The sequence below is a fragment of the Centroberyx affinis genome, unplaced genomic scaffold (genome assembly GCF_046629955.1).
Source record: "Centroberyx affinis isolate AG114_WGS23_722 - 3 ecotype Tasmania unplaced genomic scaffold, CSIRO-AGI_Caff_v1 ptg000278l_1, whole genome shotgun sequence".
Lineage (NCBI taxonomy): Eukaryota > Metazoa > Chordata > Actinopteri > Beryciformes > Berycidae > Centroberyx > Centroberyx affinis.
In genome coordinates this window covers 794-18,465 of record NW_027278957.1, presented here as the reverse complement: position 1 = coordinate 18,465, position 17,672 = coordinate 794, and the positions used below count along the sequence as shown (strand labels likewise).

Sequence of the window (17,672 nt, the reverse complement as noted above, 5' to 3'; positions counted from 1 at the left end):
ATAACTTCCTACTGGCAAAAGAAGCGTCTTTCAAACAGCATGGGAGGATTTACACATTATGAGGCTCTTTTTATTAGAGCTGCGAATTCCCGTCAGCGTCTGAGATCCTTTATCTGTCTCTTCCTCCTAATCTCTCCCTGCAGATAACAAGCTATTTTCTCAAGTAGAGTTAGAAAAGGAGAGTTCATAAGTATTTTACTTTTTCACTTTATCCTCTCAGTCTCTGCCCGCAAAGATCCCAGGATGTGCGCTTAACATTTTTGCAAGAATAATTCCATTGCGTAATGGTTAAGTCTTTCTTTGTGGTGGCGCTGGTGGCCTGGGAGGAGGGACTGTGGAGGAGCACAAAAGCAAGGCGGGAGATCATATCATTTAAAGATAGAGTTATGAGAGGAAACTCAAGCAGGTGGGCTGAAGTGTTGCTGGCTAGCTGAGACGAGACAAAGACCGGCCCACAAAAGTTTTACAGCCCTCTGACCTGTCAATATTTCCCCAGGTTGCCATGGGAAAGACTCTACTTGGGTGAGATATTCTAGACAACACCCCAAAGTAGAGTTAAAGTTGGTTTCACTTCAAATCAGAAACAGATTTATTTGATCTTTGGACAAAATCACCTAGTCTTAGATAAAGTTCTAGCAACAGCAGCTACATTTGGCCTTGTTCAGACAAAAGGCTGAGCCAGACTTCCCAGAGCCAAGAAGAGAGAAGAGAGAAAGTCTTTCATGACACTGAATAATATGGATGAGATCACAGCAATCTTTTTTTTTTTCCCCTGCAGGAAATTACATGGAGTACTTGCATGAAATTGTTTCTGGTTGAACTGCATCTGAATCTTGAGGAGTAGCACAGTTAAGTATCAGGTAACACAGGTCATGATTATCACAGGTTGTGACTGGGACTGTGGAGTTATTTGTGAATTAAAGCTGTTTCTGTTTATTAAATAACTGCTCAGCGTTTAAAAATGGGGTAGAGAACAATGAAGAACCTTTTCAAGAGAATATTTCTTGCCGTAGCTCATTAAGGATTTGACAAATGTGTTATTTAAAACTCGTGTGAACTCGCGGCAGTTGCAGGAAGTAAAGGACAAAAAGCAACTAGCCAAGCGTTTGTGCACGGCTCGGCTCCTCTGAAGTCAAGCGTGTCGAACTGGACGGAAGATGTCTTTGAGTTATTGAGTTGAATCTGAAGGCCTCATCACGCCGGGCCCGGGACTGCGTTTTGCAGGTCCACTGACCTGTGGCTATTCAGTGTAATGTCAAACTTTAAATCCACTCTAATTGGCTATACAACCCTTTAGAGGCCGAGTGATAAGCAGGGTGGAGGGGGCTGTGTTTGCTCTTTTGTGTTTTGAAGGGGCATGAAGGGGGTTGGGAGGTCAGCAGGCTGTTGAGGTCAGGGGTAAATGACTTTGCCCCCCACCTCTTCTTTAGGACAGCCTTATATTGTCCCCCGGTGCCTTGTGCCCCACACTCAGAACTCCGTGTAGAGTACTGACTGGAGGGGGAGGTTATTTAATAAGTGTGTGTGTGTGTGTGTGTGTGTGTTTGTGTGACACCTACACACCCCACGGCAAGGAGGTGGCTTATCATGGCCTCCAACTTCTGCAGTATGGCAAAAACAATCTCCACTCAACAACAACAAACCAGTGTCCAATCTCGAAAGACGTAAATAAATATCACAACATCAAGCATGGAATTTTTCGCACGTGTACATTCCAGTGGAGAGGCCAGGTTATTTTTCTGTGGAAGAACATGAGCCACGCCGTAATCGATTTTACAACATAAATGTTAGCCTATTTACCTGAAAATATACAGCAGACCAGCAGCAGGAGTTTCGGTTAAAGCGTGAGCAGTGGATCTATAGACGGCCATACTCAGAAGCACTTGCTCTCATGGAAGGTCCTACCGCAGGAATGCACAAGTGTAATCACTCACACATTTCCCTCAAGCAGAGCTATGAAAAACATAAACTTTGCTTTTTAACAAAACGTCTCCTTTCATAAACAAGCACACCCTCAAGCCACTCCAGTTCACCTCTTTCCATCTCACCCTCCCTAATCACACCAGCCACCCAGCCCAAATTAGGGAGCATGTGTGGGGTGCGAGGTCCCAGAAGTGCAAGCAAGCATTGTGGTTTCCTGGTCACTGGCTTTTTGGAATGCTTGACTTGACAGAACGGTTCAGCAGAAACCACTTCAATCGCAGGCCAGGCAATCCACCAAGGGCTGAGGTGCTGAGCAGCACACACACTTAATGGAGTCCGCAAAGCCTAGTGAGAGGGAAACCTTCAATTCTAATTGCAGCAAAGACTACGCTTCTTATTTCAACGTCAAATCATTCTGATATAAAAATCTGTTGCTGAAACAGTGAAACATGAAAAAGTCTTTATACAATATTACTAAGATTGGCTGTAATGTTGAATAGCCTACTGAACAAGACTGTTGGATCATTCCTTCTTGATACTTTTCATACCTTCTCTGCAGTCAGTGTACTGCATATGAGCTGAGGGCCACAGTGACCTGCAAGTGGAAATAAATTATAGTGCATAGAGTGGATGACATCAGCTGTGAGAGATTTGAATGAAAACAACAAGCCGCAGCATCAAGGCTGTCTAGGCCTTCTCAGTGTCTGTCTGGGAAGAGGGGGGTTGGAGCAGGAATGAGCGAGCAAGCCTTTGAAATCTGCTCTATAATTAGCAGGGGCACTATATCAACGGCAGGTTGTCTGGACCTGCAGAAATATGCTTACAGTTCTGATAATGAAAGAGGAAAGAAAAGTAGGGGCTCTTGATCCTATCATAAAATGTGCTCCAAGATGCACTGTATTTCTCTGTGTAACTGACTTGTGTCTCTCTTGTTCTCTTCATGGAAAGAGGCAAGTGCCAGCAGAGATTGTATTCACAAATCTGAATTTGTCATTGAACCACTGAATGGATTTGTTGAATAAATTAATTCAAAAATTTAATTTGTAATGCACAATTTGAAATTGAATGCAATGGCTTGAAATTGAATGTGACATTTATTTTAACTTTTAGCTATAATTTCAAATTTGGTTTTCCCAATTCAAAGTCCCTTGTGCCCAGATGTGTGTCTCAGGAAGCTCAATCTGAACAAAGAAAACTGAATTTGAACTGGGACAACCAAATTTTAAATTATAGCTAAAAATTAAATTCAAGAATAATCACATTCAACTTCAAGCCATCTCTTCCCTCATGTTAAACCACATACATGTAACTCAACTACTTGATAAACCACATGAAAATGCCAGATATTGTCACTGAATAGGAAATAACTCTTTATTGACTGACACAAATATTCATGTGTATTTTCATTCCACTATTATCAGATGGTCTATCATGAAGGTTGATTGATTGATATTGACCTAGGATGGAGTGTGCATTGATTCATGGTTACAACCTCACTTAGTAAATCAAAGTCACAGTAATGGCTGGACTGGGTCAATGAAATACGGGAGGGAAGGACTGTGAGTAGGCTAATGTAGTTTTCTGGGCTAAGCTACCTCAGTGGAGTTTATAGTGGCATGGATGATGTGCTGCTGCTGTCCGCAGAAACTTTAATTCCAGGCCACTGAGGCTCGCAGAACTGCAAGAAAGTCATCGTAGTGAAGCGGTAGACCCGCTCTGGATCTCCACTCACATCCTGCTGCGGACAGAGAATGAGACCAAGAGACAGAGAGGAGGGGAACTGAAGAGCATAAATGCAGCACAGTCTTACTGCGGGGCTTGTTTAAGAGCAGAGCACATTGGAAAGCTTAAATCATATCTCACCTCTAAGCTGTTACTATGCAGAGCAGTGAGAAAGTATAACAGCCGCAGGCCCTGGCCTTTTCGCAAATGTTGCATAACAAATAGTGTGTCAAGTAAGGAACTGTGTAAGCAGATTTCTTAGAATTCAAGCATTTAAGATGAAACGACCAAAGAGGCCCAGTGCACTTTACAATTACAAACATGGTAATAGCAGAATTTCAATGCCACTGAATTAATCAGATGGTTAATTAATTTGTTCGCATTCATTATTTCAGCGTGAAAATCCCCAAATGTATGAGGATATTACGAATTCTGCCAGCTTGTTATTCCTGTCACTAAACAGGTTCAGGAATCGATGCTTGACTGGATCAGTTTTTAATCCTGTTCTGAAGATTAAAATGTTCCAGTGTCAATAATGGGTGTGGTAAACTGGTCAATGTATTCAACGAGACAAAAACATTCAGGATTTCCTTCATGGTGACATTCAATAAGCAGAGATCAAAAATCATCCACAGGCATAATGCATTGGATCTGTAAAGACATTTGTGAGCTCAGACCGACACTATGCTGCTATTCAATATACGCCCGCCCTGCAACCACTTATAGCAGCTCAGAAATAGGCAACATGTGCAAAGGCAGTGCTGTGTGTGGAGCTCCATATGTACAATATGATTCTTTGACCTGTAGCAACCAAAGCAGATTCTTCTGAATTTCCTCTAGCAGTACCAACATAAAAACACACTGTACTTTCTCATGAGAAAAGATATATTTCTTGAGTGACAACAGGTCAAAGCTGTGCTATTTGTGATCATGTACCTGGACAGCTCAGTGATCACTCAAATGATTAAAACCAGGGACAATTTAACATAAAAGGCCAAGGCATCTAAGTGGATTTTCCACCAGCATGTTCCTGTATGTGGGGTCATTTGCAACCTGTGCCATTTTTCTTGGTGTTGTAGTAACCTGTAGTAGACACTGCCTACAAATCTGTAAACATACTGTATGTACTTAATGTGAGCCGGAAATTAGTGAAACAGGCTACATCTATACTCTAATTGAGTATTACTGATGCTGAGATCACACTTGAATGCTTTACTCTTCAATGGTAGTTCATTCATTTAAAATAAGATAATCCATTACCACTGCATCATTCCACTGCAGATGCATTGCGTTGGAATGAAGGCAATGTGTGTGTTGGAATGTGTTGAAAATGCAGGTATGAACTAAAACCAATGCTGTTTTGCCACATTTTTTGCTGTCTCTCCACAAAGTTTTAGTTTTCAAAACATTTTGTCAGTGAATCAGAGTTGCATTTACTTGCAGTACCACAACCAATAACCATGTCTTATCAGTTTCAACTCAGTATGTTTGAGTCACAAGATCCTTGCGTAGGACTGCACAGTTTGCAACAACACAAATGCATTATCCTGGTGTTACTGATGCTCCCTGTATCCGTAATGAGCAGCGAGAGCATGACATGACACTGTGGGAGAAAGGTGAGGCTGGGTTATTGTATGCTTTTGTGTTCAGAACCGGTTTTCCTCTCTGGAGCTACGAGACCTCTGCGCTTCTCAATTCACTATTCTGAGACAGTATCTGGCGCGGCCTGCGTAAGGAATGTGGTGAACTGCCAGCCATGTGCTCCTGGACAAGAAAGCCAGAGAAGGCCGCTTGCCGCCACAAGTATTATGGCTCCCCCTCCACACTCAGCCAGCGTAACTTAAAACCCACCAGAGTGCTCTAACCTAGGACTACGCTTTATCTAGTGCCTGGTCTGGTTGAATAGGTCTGATGGGAGTCCAACACAGACATTGATGGGGTGTCACAGGATAGCTGTCCAAACACAGGGGTGAGGGATCCACGCCAGGCGCCTGGTGTGTGTGTGTGTGTGCGTGTGTGCGTGTGTGCGTGTGTGTGTGTGTGTGTGTGTGTTTGTGTGTGTGAGGTGGAGGATGAGAAAGAGAGAGAGAGAGAGAGTGAGTCTGCATCGTCTGTGGTTTTGGATCAAAGATTTTCCCCATTGCTAAAATGTTTTTAAATTGTGTACTGTTTCTTAAAAAGGATCCCTTACATTGTTCTCAATGGGATTCCCCTGTTGAAATATCCATGTCAGTCAATCAATCATGTAGAGGCATCACTTAAGTGTCTGTAGATCAACCTGTTGATGTAAGTACAGCTCAGAGATATCTACGATTGTTTATAGAGTGTAGAAGGCTTGATATGCGATGGGAAAGTGAACAGGAAACACAGCATTTCCAGCAAACCACGTTGTTTGACCTAATTGTGTCAGCAACATGCCCTGCGTTAACAAAATGCCTGCGTACAAATATCACCACAGAGGGAAAAGCCAAGTAGTTACTATATTACTCACCAAAGCGAGTAGTGGCTGACTGGTGCCATGAACTATCAGACTAACTACTTACAAAAACAAAAGACAGGGTCGCTAATAGGGGAGGGGACAGCGCTTGTGATACCTGACCAATGGGTCAATAACTAATTCTGCTTAATCCAACATGGCGAAGCAGCAGCTGTGTCCTTCAGCAGTCATCCTGTGGTCGAGTCACAGTCACATCATAAAAACCCCACCCACCCCCACCCACTGTGCTCTCAGTGCCTTCAACTGCTCCATTTACACTAATTGTCATTCAGATTAGGGAGGGCTCTGTTGTTTAAGGGCGCCCCTGACACCATTAATATAAAAAGCACAATTAAGAGTAATTAGGCTTTTCCAGGCAAAGGGGTTATCTGGTAACCTAGCAAGAAAGATCTCCCTTACAGCGAGGGCTGGCATGACAGATTTGGTCTATTAGTTCATGCAATCATACTCACTCTGAGCTGGAGAAGTATGATGATGAATTAGTTGGTAAATCATTTGAATTCAAATTTTGGCATTTGCCACCACTCCTTGCAGTGGGGTTAGTGACGCAGACAAGCTCAAACAACAAACTGAGCTATGAGCGCTTTATTGAAAAAGGTGGGGCTGCAATCTGAACCATATTAACTTTATCATTACTGATTCTCAGTGTTGGCGTCATCAAAGTATAGCTTCCCGGACTGATTCACATGGAAGAGAGCTGTCTGGAGATTCAGGGGGTCAAAATAAAAGTATGATTACCTCATGAGAAATGAGATACTGTGTCACTTTAAGTCATACCTTAAAACTTTGTCCTCCATCCCAGCCCAGAGAGGAGTGTACTTGCAAAACTATTCTGACTGCACTTAAAGCAAAAGAAATTAGGAATACTGCCTGCAACAGTAATGGTGAATGCCCGCTGGGGCAGAATTTAAATTGATATGGTAAAAATTATGAACCAGGAAAGCCTTTACCTGGTCAGGGGCAAACCAAAAGCTTTTTAAGAAGAGTCAGATCTGTATTTGGGTTGTGGCCGTTATGCATGCAGCAGATAAATACCCTTAGGCAAACTAGCCCATTCACAGACCACAGGAAGGAGAGCTTGACGAACATGCAAGGGCTTGCAGAGTCTAAACTAAGCAGGGCAAATCCTGTGGGGTCCAAGCTGGAGAAGTTTTGCCTGGGTGGACAAATCTGAGGGTAGGGGAGGGGGGAGGGGGGGCACACAATTCATAAGTGCTTCCTGGATAGTGGGTGGATACATAATCACACACACACACACACACACAACCACACACACACGCCAAAATCAAACATCACCCCCAACAATTCAGGGGGACAGAGATTAAAAGAGCCAGTCAATGGCCACATGCTGTGTTATCAGGGTCATGAATTCTTACTGCCAGCCAAGCAAGGTTCAGCACATGAAGTGACTCAACTACAACAACTAAGAAACACTGTTGGCTGTTTTAACCACTTCACCAAGTAGGCTATATAAGGTGACTTACACACTTCAACACAGTGTTACAGTTTGATCATCATCTTAATCTCTGTATCAAATCCTTTACAATAGAGGCACCTGGGTGTCTGCTCAATATATAGATCAAGAATAAGCAGCCCTCGTGCTTATCTCACTCTGCTGTTACAAGTTAGAAAATAGGCCTATTTACAATTCTCAGCGTTTAAATGTTTAAGCAAAATCAGTGCTTTGACCAAAATGGATGGGAGAAACACTGCTAGATAAACTGCTTCCCGCCAGTACCGATATGCGTCACGGACAAAGTTACCTATTATAAGTCCTAAGCAGTTATAAACCTATGACGCTGTCCAGTCTGCAAAGTAGGTTGCAACTGCAAGAGAGAAAGCTTCTCTATCACAAATAATAGCAACGTTATAAGCGCCTAACATGGACACGGAACAGCCAGGCTGCAACACGCCCCTCAGCATGGAAAGGGATGAAAACAGCAGCGCATGTCTCCCTTTATGGAATAACTGACTCGCTTTATAGCCTGTTTCCAAAATTGTAACATAGATTGACATCTAAATTGTACAGAGCCCAGAAATTGTTTAGAATATAGAAATTGCATACAGTCTCCCTGACGAAAAACCTGGATAATCCAACAATATTTCGGACTGTGTTGACGGTGCTCAATAGTGAGTTTATAGTGAGCTTTATCGTACTTTATGATAGTTTTTAATCTCCTATTGTATCGCCTATTGTATCGCTATAATATTTCTATAGTGATTTAGTGTTTCTGTGGCGCTCAACAGTGAGTTTACAGTGACCTATCTTTATGGTATTTGCTTTTATCTCCTGTGGTATCATATAATATTCCTATGGGGACCCATAGTTTTGTTCTGATAGTTGTTTTTCGTAACTATCAGTTTAAAAGAGGCAAGTTTGCCAGTCTGTTTTCCACATGCGCTTTACTTTGGACCGACTGGAGTGCGCAGGCAGCTCCGGTGAAAGTGAACGTAAAGCGGAGTGAAGTACTCACGCACTGCCTCCTGTTTGGGGTCCAACTCGGAGCCGGTCTGCTGGAGTTTGTTAATCTTGCTCTGCAGCCCCCTGACCCGCTGGTTGGTGGACATGAGGTCGTTTTCCAGCTCCTGGAATATGGAGCAGGCATGCTTCGCCAGGTCCGAGAGCTGCCGCAAGGTCCGAGACAGAGCCACATTACTGATGGAGCACAGATCCTCGAAAAGCAAACCCTCTACGTTTGGGATTTGGTGCCTGCACAGTAACTGAGGTTCCACGACTCGTTTGGCAAATGGCATGTTGATCTGGACCCGGGAATAAATCCAATAAAACTGACCCAAGAGTGAGTAGAAAAGCACTTCTCGCCCCCCGCCCCCTGATCCAGTTCTCCTAAATTCAACTGTTGATGCCCCCCATCCTTTCACTCTCTAACGCTGGTAGGCATATGCATAGTTAGAGAGGACTGTTGTGCTCCTCGCTGCTGCTCCGGTCATCTGCTGCCTATTGCTAGTATGTTTTCCACTGCTCCAAAGTAGAGGTGGTTTTAAAAAAAGACAATGCTAAAACCTGGAGCGGCATCACACGCTTCCCTGGATCTGGACTGCAGCTGAAGCTGCTGTGTTGGCTTCAGAGCCCGTACGGGAGAGAACTACAGTGATCCTGTAACACGTTTAGGGAGGACACTACACAAATACCACCAAGTATTATAGGAATATAATATTTATATACAGTATATAGTATAGTATAATGATGTCATAGGAGATAAAAAACAAATACTATAATGTACATTAAGGTCACTAAAAAAGCACTATTGAGTGCCACAGACTCCCTGTGCAAATCCCTATTGGAATATTAGAGTGATTCGTTTTTTTTCGATAGGGAGAAAATTATGTCAGAGATTTAGCATATAAAAGCTTATAAAAGCATATAAAAGCATTATATACAGTCTTTAAATTACCTGCAATATTAACCACAAAACACTCTTCCCATACTGACCGTCCAAAGCAGCTATTAGTCAAAGACATCTCAGTGAATGGAGGTCAAAGGTATATTTTGACACATTTTTCACTGGCTTTTTACAACTTCATTTTTAGATCTGAAAACAGATTACAACATTTATAAATTACACAAATTATGTTAGCTGTCCTACAGAAGCATCACACTGCTTCTGTTATTCACACAAGGTCAGATGGCATGGCTTGATTATTGGTGCACTGTAGGTGGAGATGGAGATAGAGGTGGAGGGGAATTGTCAGTGTCTCAGTTTATTCTCTGGCTGAAGTCTATAGCTGCTGCATGCGAATGTCCTCTAAGAATCTCAAATTTGGTTTATTTTGTCTGTGACACTCCTATAGGTCACATCAAGCCCAGCAAGAACAAATAGTTCAGACAAAAACAGGTTGGATATCTGGCTCAGGGTTTCTTTCAAGAGCTTCACTGTAATCTTTATTTTGACAAAGCTTTAATTAGGTTCAAAGAGGATAGCTTTTACACTCATTGCAAACACACCCATCTTTGCAACTGGTAGGACTCGCAAAACCATTATTCTGCCTATTTGTCACTGTATAGCCAACAAATACATTAAATATTTGCACCCTTCATTCTTGGTGCGTGATGGAACTTTGAGGATTCCTGTGTTACTTTGTCATATGCCTGCATAGGTTAATCTTTGCTTTCACCTCTGTACGCAGACTTGACAGCCTAGACTGAGCTTCATTCACATTTGCTGAATGAGTGTTTAACTAAATCCCAGCTGACGGGGCCAGAATCAGCAGAGGTGGCAGCCTAAGCCCTTCCTGTGGACTAACTAATGTCCACACCAGAAGTGCAACCTTTGCAAAGCCTGGCGCGGACAAAGGAGAGACGGGAGAGATGGTGTATGTCGTCATCTTTGAGTAATGGTATGACAACAAAGGGCTAACTTGAGCAGACAAAAGCTGGTAATCTTTGTTGCAGGAACAGTCAGCTTTAACGCTTAGCCGCTGGGGTGATATGGTTTATTGGGATGGTATTGCACATTTACAGTATATTTACACTTAAATCTATAAAATTACTTAATAGGTTGCATGGGGAGAGTCCTATTGAACATCCTGTGTTGAATAGTGTTCGGTTTATTTGATTAACTCAGTGGATGGCTGAGTTTCTGTCTTACTCAAATTAATATTTGCTCATTACACTGTAGTTTCCTCAGTTATATGGCAAAGGTTAATGTGGAGGTGGAGAGACCTTATTCTGTCACTGATGATCTGCTCTATTTCTGTCTGCGACTACTAAATATCAGTGTGCTTCCAGCTAGAGGAATCATTTAATAGTAATAACCATGTAGATAACTCAGTAATCATAAGCCAGTCCCTTACTTTGTATGAGATCGCTAGATGGCAATTATATCAAACCAGCATATACTTAGAGGCGACACATGGTTGACACATATAGTTTCCTCATCACGTGCAGCTGTCATCTTGAAATGCAAAGCAAACAGTGCTAAATGGTATTTATAGTTCAATGAGAATGACTCCCTGCTGAGGCGTCAGACTTAATGAATGCATGCACCCCTCTCCTAATGTATAAGGTGAGATAATATAAAACGTATGCCCAGAGACAAGCATCTACCTGTGTAATAGTTGAGATGTAAGGCTAATACAGAGGCTGCAGGAACTCACATGCAGCGCTGGGCCAAATATCCGTTATGGGAAAGAGGAATTGTGAGCGGTTTGCACTGTCTGGCATCTTGTGTCTGTCTCCCTGACTGAACTCATTCATTCCAGCTCATTCATTTTCTCAGATGTGGGATCAGCATATCAGCCCAGAATGCCTCAACACAGGATCAAACACCGCTCAGCTGTTTTCCTTGGATTTAAGACTTGGATTAAGAATCTCCTACATGTTGTTCTTTCTTTAAAAAAAAAGCCCTGCAATTTTAATCACTAGAAAGGACTTATCCAGCCATACTTGTCTTTGGTCCTCTGCTTTGTTCAATCAGTCTTGCACAATACCTCATGTCCTGAATATGAGTTATACACTGCTATTCCCAGGAAAAAATGAGAGGCATCCTCCAGGCAAAATATATTAACCATGCAAATGTTGGCTGTATTAATGTTTTTAGAGGAACCAGGACATGGTTACATTTTGCTCATAAACATGAGAAACAAGATTACATGTCTATGAAAATGTATGAATGAAATGTATGTATGAAAATCTACACAAAACGACTATAGTAGAGTAGGGAACTGAACAGAAGTGGCATGTCGGTGGACTCAACTGATAGAATGAGTGGGAAGCTTGAATGCAGCATGAATGAAAGAGAAATAGGTATATAAATAAATAGCTTTATCAGTTTGTGAGGTGTCTAAATGGGAGCCAAGTATGTCAGCGGTTATTTCCGGACAGCAGTGGATGAGGGTCTGGGAATACAGCCATCAGTGGTGATCTCCATGACCCTCGCTTGTTGTGTCTACGTCGGAGAAAGCACAGCTGCTTTGTCAGAGCTAGAAGGTTAGCTGGAGGGTTTTGACTGCAGTCTGCCTCATCTCTCTTGCTCTCTCACCCAGGACAGAATGCTGACTTTACATCTGTAAAATGTCAATATATCCCAACTTCCTTACCACTTACTTTGGAGGCTTTGGTGTGAAAACAACAAGTAAACAATGCTGCTGAAGCTCAATTTCAGAGGAAGTTGGCTTCGTTAAGAAGTTATGTGTTATGTTTCCAGATTCAGGCTGAACTGTGAATGAACCCAGGCAAATTTTGTTTACAAATTGCTTTCCTGGCAGAAAAGAACGTGAACACATGATCAAAATACCTCTGTTCAGCCTCTCTCTTCTTTCTCATTCAGTGTGTATGTGTGTGCATGTTTACACTGCAGTAAAATGGTACAACATCATAACATTTTTTCAAATCTATTGACAAAAAGGAGCTGTTTCGACAGTAAAGATGTTATATTAACTGCAGATGTAGCTTGCTGGTATTCAGTGTATGGATTTGTTGGTTTTAGGGGACAACTGCAGTATGAGATGAGCTACATTTATGATACAGATGATGTGCAACCCTACTTGTGTCACAAGGGTAACTTAATCATGAACCGCACATGGACGTCCTCTGTGCAGTAAGTGCAATAGAATGATTACAAGAGATAAAAATAGACAATTTTATTGATTAGTTTGATTACTGTCTTCAGCCCAGAGCTCAAGTGTGCATGAGAGAACAACTTTTTAAATTCAGAATTCAATGCTCACAACATTTCGGCAAACATGCAATGGCAAGCATGCTGTCATGTAATACAACCATTTGATTTACCATCATAAAACACAGTCATAGTCCAGTTTCTATACAAGCCATTAGGATGTGTGAAAAAAAGGTGTAAATCAAGCTTAAACAGCACCACAATTTTGCATAGATAAAATCAAAGCCACATATGCACAAATACAGACATCGGCTGTTTTGAAATCTATCTTGCAAAACATGGGAAGAATATTGTGCTCATTTCTTTTTTCTATCATCGCCAACATTTGGGTTTTTAATGGTTTATTTTGCCATCTTTTTTTTTTCCAAACTTGAACATCATTAAAATCATTGTAACAATAAGGATGCCGTATGGATATAACTCTTGACATGACGAAAACACTTCCCACTGAGGAAGATTTTACAAAAAAAACTCAACTGTTTTTATTGTTTTAGTCTGACAGTGTTTAAAGGAGATAAAAGGCAAGCAAAACTTCAAGTAAAATCTAGATATTTCTTACAAATCCAGTTTAAAAAGTGACAACATTCTTCGGTGTCCAAACGGCCACGTATGTGCCAGTGCTACGGTCCGACTGTCAACAGTAAATCAAGTCTCATTCAACAATTCACTTCATGTTCGCATGCTGGAAACACAGAACTAAATGAATTTATTATAAATTCCACACACATCTGACCTGACTTTCGCAAACACGAAGTACAAACTTATACTTCTCTGACACTGTAAGTGTGTAAGTGTGCACCTACATTCATCAGTAGCACCATCACTTGCTTTATACAATGTGTGGATACACATACAATGCATACATACACACAGAAAAACTAAAATGGGAATAGTTTGAACCCTGTATTGTAGAGTTTCATACATTAATGCAGAATATCAACATGTATCTAGGTCATGGTAATTTGTGTACAAACTGTTTAGTATTTTGTAAGCAAGGTAATATTCATGGGAGTGACTAACAGTAACACAAAAAGAGAAAAATAAATTAGATTTTCACAAGGAACAATAGGATATTTTGCATGTGCACGGTGCATGGTTTAATCCTGCAAAATAAGTAATACAGAGATGAAAATATCACATAACACTTAACTAATGTTGACTTTCTTTTGTCCAAGCTTTAATTACAAAATAAACTTTACATTTGGGTGCGGAACTTGTTGAATTGTCCATTGCAAAGATCAGCAAAACTCACATCCCCAAGCGTTGAGTCTACAATGCACCTTTGCTCATATTATCATCATCAGCCCTTATATTTATTCCCTAATCCTCATGGAAGACAACAGACAGCTGTATCTCTGTATCTTGATCTCGGCTCATACAATCTGGGTTCGTAGAGAAGTGGATGCACAGCAGCTCCGGTGATGCACTGGGAGCGTGACGCTGACCGGACTCCTGGTCCAGTCACGTGGAGGCCAGCGGCCGCAGGAGCTCCAGCTGGGACTCCAAGGTGACTCTCTCCTGGTGAACCTCCTGCAGGACAGAGGACTCGGTGAGCTGATCGCTCCACTCCGAACAACAGATGCAGAGCAGGTGCTGTTCACCTTATCTGCTTTCTTTGTCATGGTAATGATGGTAAATAATAAAGGTTGGATTAAATGGGAGTTTTTGGTCTGAAGTCTACTTATAAGAACATTCTTGAAGTGTTTATGAGCCTATGAAATAGTATAAAATATACACTACCAGTCAAAAGATTGGACACACCACATTTTTCTTTATTTTTACTATTTTCCACATTTTAGAATAATAGTAAATATATCAAAACTATGAAATAACACAAATGGAATTATGCAGTGACCAAAAAAAGTGTTCAACAAATCAAAACTATTATCTATTATATATATTATAACTATTATAACTACTATCTTCCATTTTAGATTCTTTAAAGTAGCCACCCTTTGCCTTGATGGAAAGGCAAAGGCTTTCAGAAATTCATACACAGGCATCAACTTCACTATTTATATTTGTCTAAGATACACATTTCAGGCATTTAAGCAAAAGCCTTTAGATTAAAATGGCTTTAAGATAATTAAAAACATTCAGGTGTGACCAAACCTTTGACTGGTAGTGTATATCTCTTTATTTCCATTTGTATTCCAGTGTAAGGAAATGTTAACGGAGAATATTTCAGCTATTCCTTCCCATTCACCCTCCTTCCTTTACTCACATAGGCTGGGCTGGCTGCTTGGCCAGCCCATGCTCTATTTTGAAGAAGACAGTTGTGAATGCCAATGGCTGTTTGGTATTTCGACAGAGCGTGAGTCTATATAAAGACACATGCCTTTCTCCACAAAATTCCGCAGATGCTCAGAGGAACTAGCAGAATTAGAGCAAATAAATTACGACCTAGTCTATCTAGTACAAATGGTAGCAGAATGTCATTATAAAATCTTGAAGTCTGAAAATCTGAAAATTTCCCATTCAGACTTTGGATGGATATTTGAGAGTGGCCTGAAACAGGCTGTGGATTCTTGGATCTGTTCCCTGTATTTAATATTTAGGCTCTGTTGTATTGAAGCTGTAAAAACACTCAGGCATGCGAGGATGAAGGTTTCACTACAGGATCATTTACGACGAGAATGACTGGCATGCAGCATGTGTTCCAAATGTGAGTGAGTGTGTCACGGGCAGATCCCTAATCCAAACAGCCAAGTCTGTGCCATTAGTTCTATGAGTGATGGGCAGGGGAGCGGACAGCTCTGGGGTGTTTCACCAAGTTGGAATAGTGGGAGCATTTGTAGTCACACTCAGTCGAGAATGGGCAGAATTCGACTTCTGACACGCCGCTGAGAACTATCAAAACAGTGTTAACGCGAACACTGCTGTGCTCTCATACTTGTGGGGGAAAGAACACAGCGTATGAAGCGCTACGCCTTCATTAAGCTGTCAGACGCACATCTTCACATTGTAAACTGATGTTGGTTGCATCACACTCACAAACAACACCATATAGCAATTATGTGTACATGCGGTCTGTCAGCTCAGCTGTCACAATAAATATACAGGTTTGCCATGGTGATAATATATGCACATGAGGCAATGCGCCTGCCCTGAAATGTTGTTTTGTATTGTATTTAGTGGGTCAAGTCTGCGCCCATTCAATGTGTTTTCTAAGGAGTGTGGGGCTGGCCTTCCCATTCCACAGTGACCTGTGGGAGGCGGAGGGCTGTGAATGACTGAATGCTCACTGGGCCGGCCACTAATGCAGTCCACACTCTGACACACACTCCTGAAGCCAAACGCTGTGTACACACTACTGGTGTGGTTGCATCTATGAACTCATAGCCTCATGTTCTCAAAAAACAGAGATGATGGGGGAGAACTGACCTTAAGTTGTTGTTGGAGCTCGCTGTTCAGTCGTGTCAACACTGCATTGGTCTCCTTGTTCTTACGGATGGCCATCTGGATCTCTCTCTTCTGTCTGGACAGCAGTCTGAGAGATGATTTTATCCATTTTTACCACGTTTTAAATCTCAATTTGTAGACAGATAATAGAACATTAGCTGATGTTTAACTGAGCCTTTTCAGAACACCAATAGACTGACTATGCAAATAAACTTTTACCCAATTACTGAACAATCTTTGACAACAATCTTCTTTCTACTCTTATTATGGGTCTAAACACAGTACATGAAGGTGGGATTAAATGCTTTGAGTTAAAAGGTATTCTTTGCAAAGTAAACAAACTGAGGATCAGTGAGCGACTGCCTCAGAGCCAGTCGACTCCACGACTACAGCCTCTCAAGGATCAGACCAAAGGACCGGGGCTTCCCATCAATCAATGAGCCATCGTTAACCGTCACCACTGTTATTGATGGTCACCTTCTACTGCAGCGACTGACACAAGTTTCAATGAGCTGTCTGGACAATAAGGAGACGCAGCCACACATGTTAGAGCCATCATGGTAGGTCAGGCTGTGCCATGAAATCTGTACAGCATGGTCAGTGCATGAGGTTGAATTTCCCTATCTGGATGGGTTTCAGGGTTAACAATCACCTTAAATACTTCTCAACATCAGTCGCTGTAAAAACATGGTTTTCTTTCTTAGACCTCACATCACAGCAGTCCCAAAAGTCCCATTAGTTTAGGCCCAAATTCAGCTACTGGTATTCAATCAAACAGATTTAGTTGAAAAGTGAATTTGCTTGTATTTTAAGATTAAAAAAGTTATACTTCACTGACTTTTGAGCGGGTTTGGTGGTGGGAGCAAACGGCATGGCAGGACTAGGAATGGCCTCCAGGTTCTGGCTCTCTGGGTGGTATTTCCTGCGGACTGGCTTCTGTGGAGCCTGACTGGGAGAGACTCCGGTCTTGTCCTGGAAGATGGTTAAAAAAAACATAACAGAGCCTGCAATACCCACAATATCCCCCCCATCCCAACACAGACACACAGACACACACACATACGCACTGAAACTAGCATGGCCCTCACACTTCCATGTAACCGGTTCTGACCTGTTTTGGAGTATTTGTCAGGTCCTCAGCACTTGGCCCAAATCTACGGAGCGGACTTTGTTCCTCAGGCTTAACGCTGCTCTCCTCCTGCAACACAGACAAAAAGCAAAACCATGAGCAACATTAAAATACACAAGATAAATAGTTCCTATACGTAATGAAAGAACTCTCAATATTAATAACGATGGCAAACATAAGAATGAACAAAGTCTCGTCGTGATGAGGTGAGATGACATGGAGGCGCTGCTGAAGTGGGAGGATGAATTGTGTCCCACCTCACCATGTATAAATCAGCATCTTCCCTACAGGGACCATGATCTACTGCTCTCCAGCCATGGCTTCCTGCCTTCTCAGGGGCAGCCATGATGGATTAACTTGCTTT

At 41.9% G+C, this 17,672-nt stretch overlaps 1 protein-coding gene and 1 long non-coding RNA gene across 2 annotated transcripts in view; both read right to left on the bottom strand.

Annotated features, from left to right (window-relative positions):
- Window positions 1–8,896, bottom strand: part of LOC139638800 (actin remodeling regulator NHS-like) — a 59,821-nt gene extending 50,925 nt beyond the window's left edge. Inside the window, exon 1 of the mRNA XM_071512833.1 lies at window positions 8,617–8,896. Coding sequence (XP_071368934.1) covers window positions 8,617–8,896 — 280 coding nt within the window. The remainder of the gene's footprint in view (window positions 1–8,616) is intronic.
- Window positions 8,897–12,755: 3,859 nt separating this feature from the next.
- LOC139638903 (uncharacterized) lies at window positions 12,756–17,380 on the bottom strand. The gene is made up of 4 exons (XR_011694832.1): window positions 17,291–17,380; window positions 17,018–17,151; window positions 16,162–16,267; window positions 12,756–14,307 (listed from the first exon to the last, which is right to left on the bottom strand). It is a non-coding gene; the product is annotated as an uncharacterized lncRNA (long non-coding RNA).
- Between the last annotated feature and the right edge of the window lie 292 nt (window positions 17,381–17,672).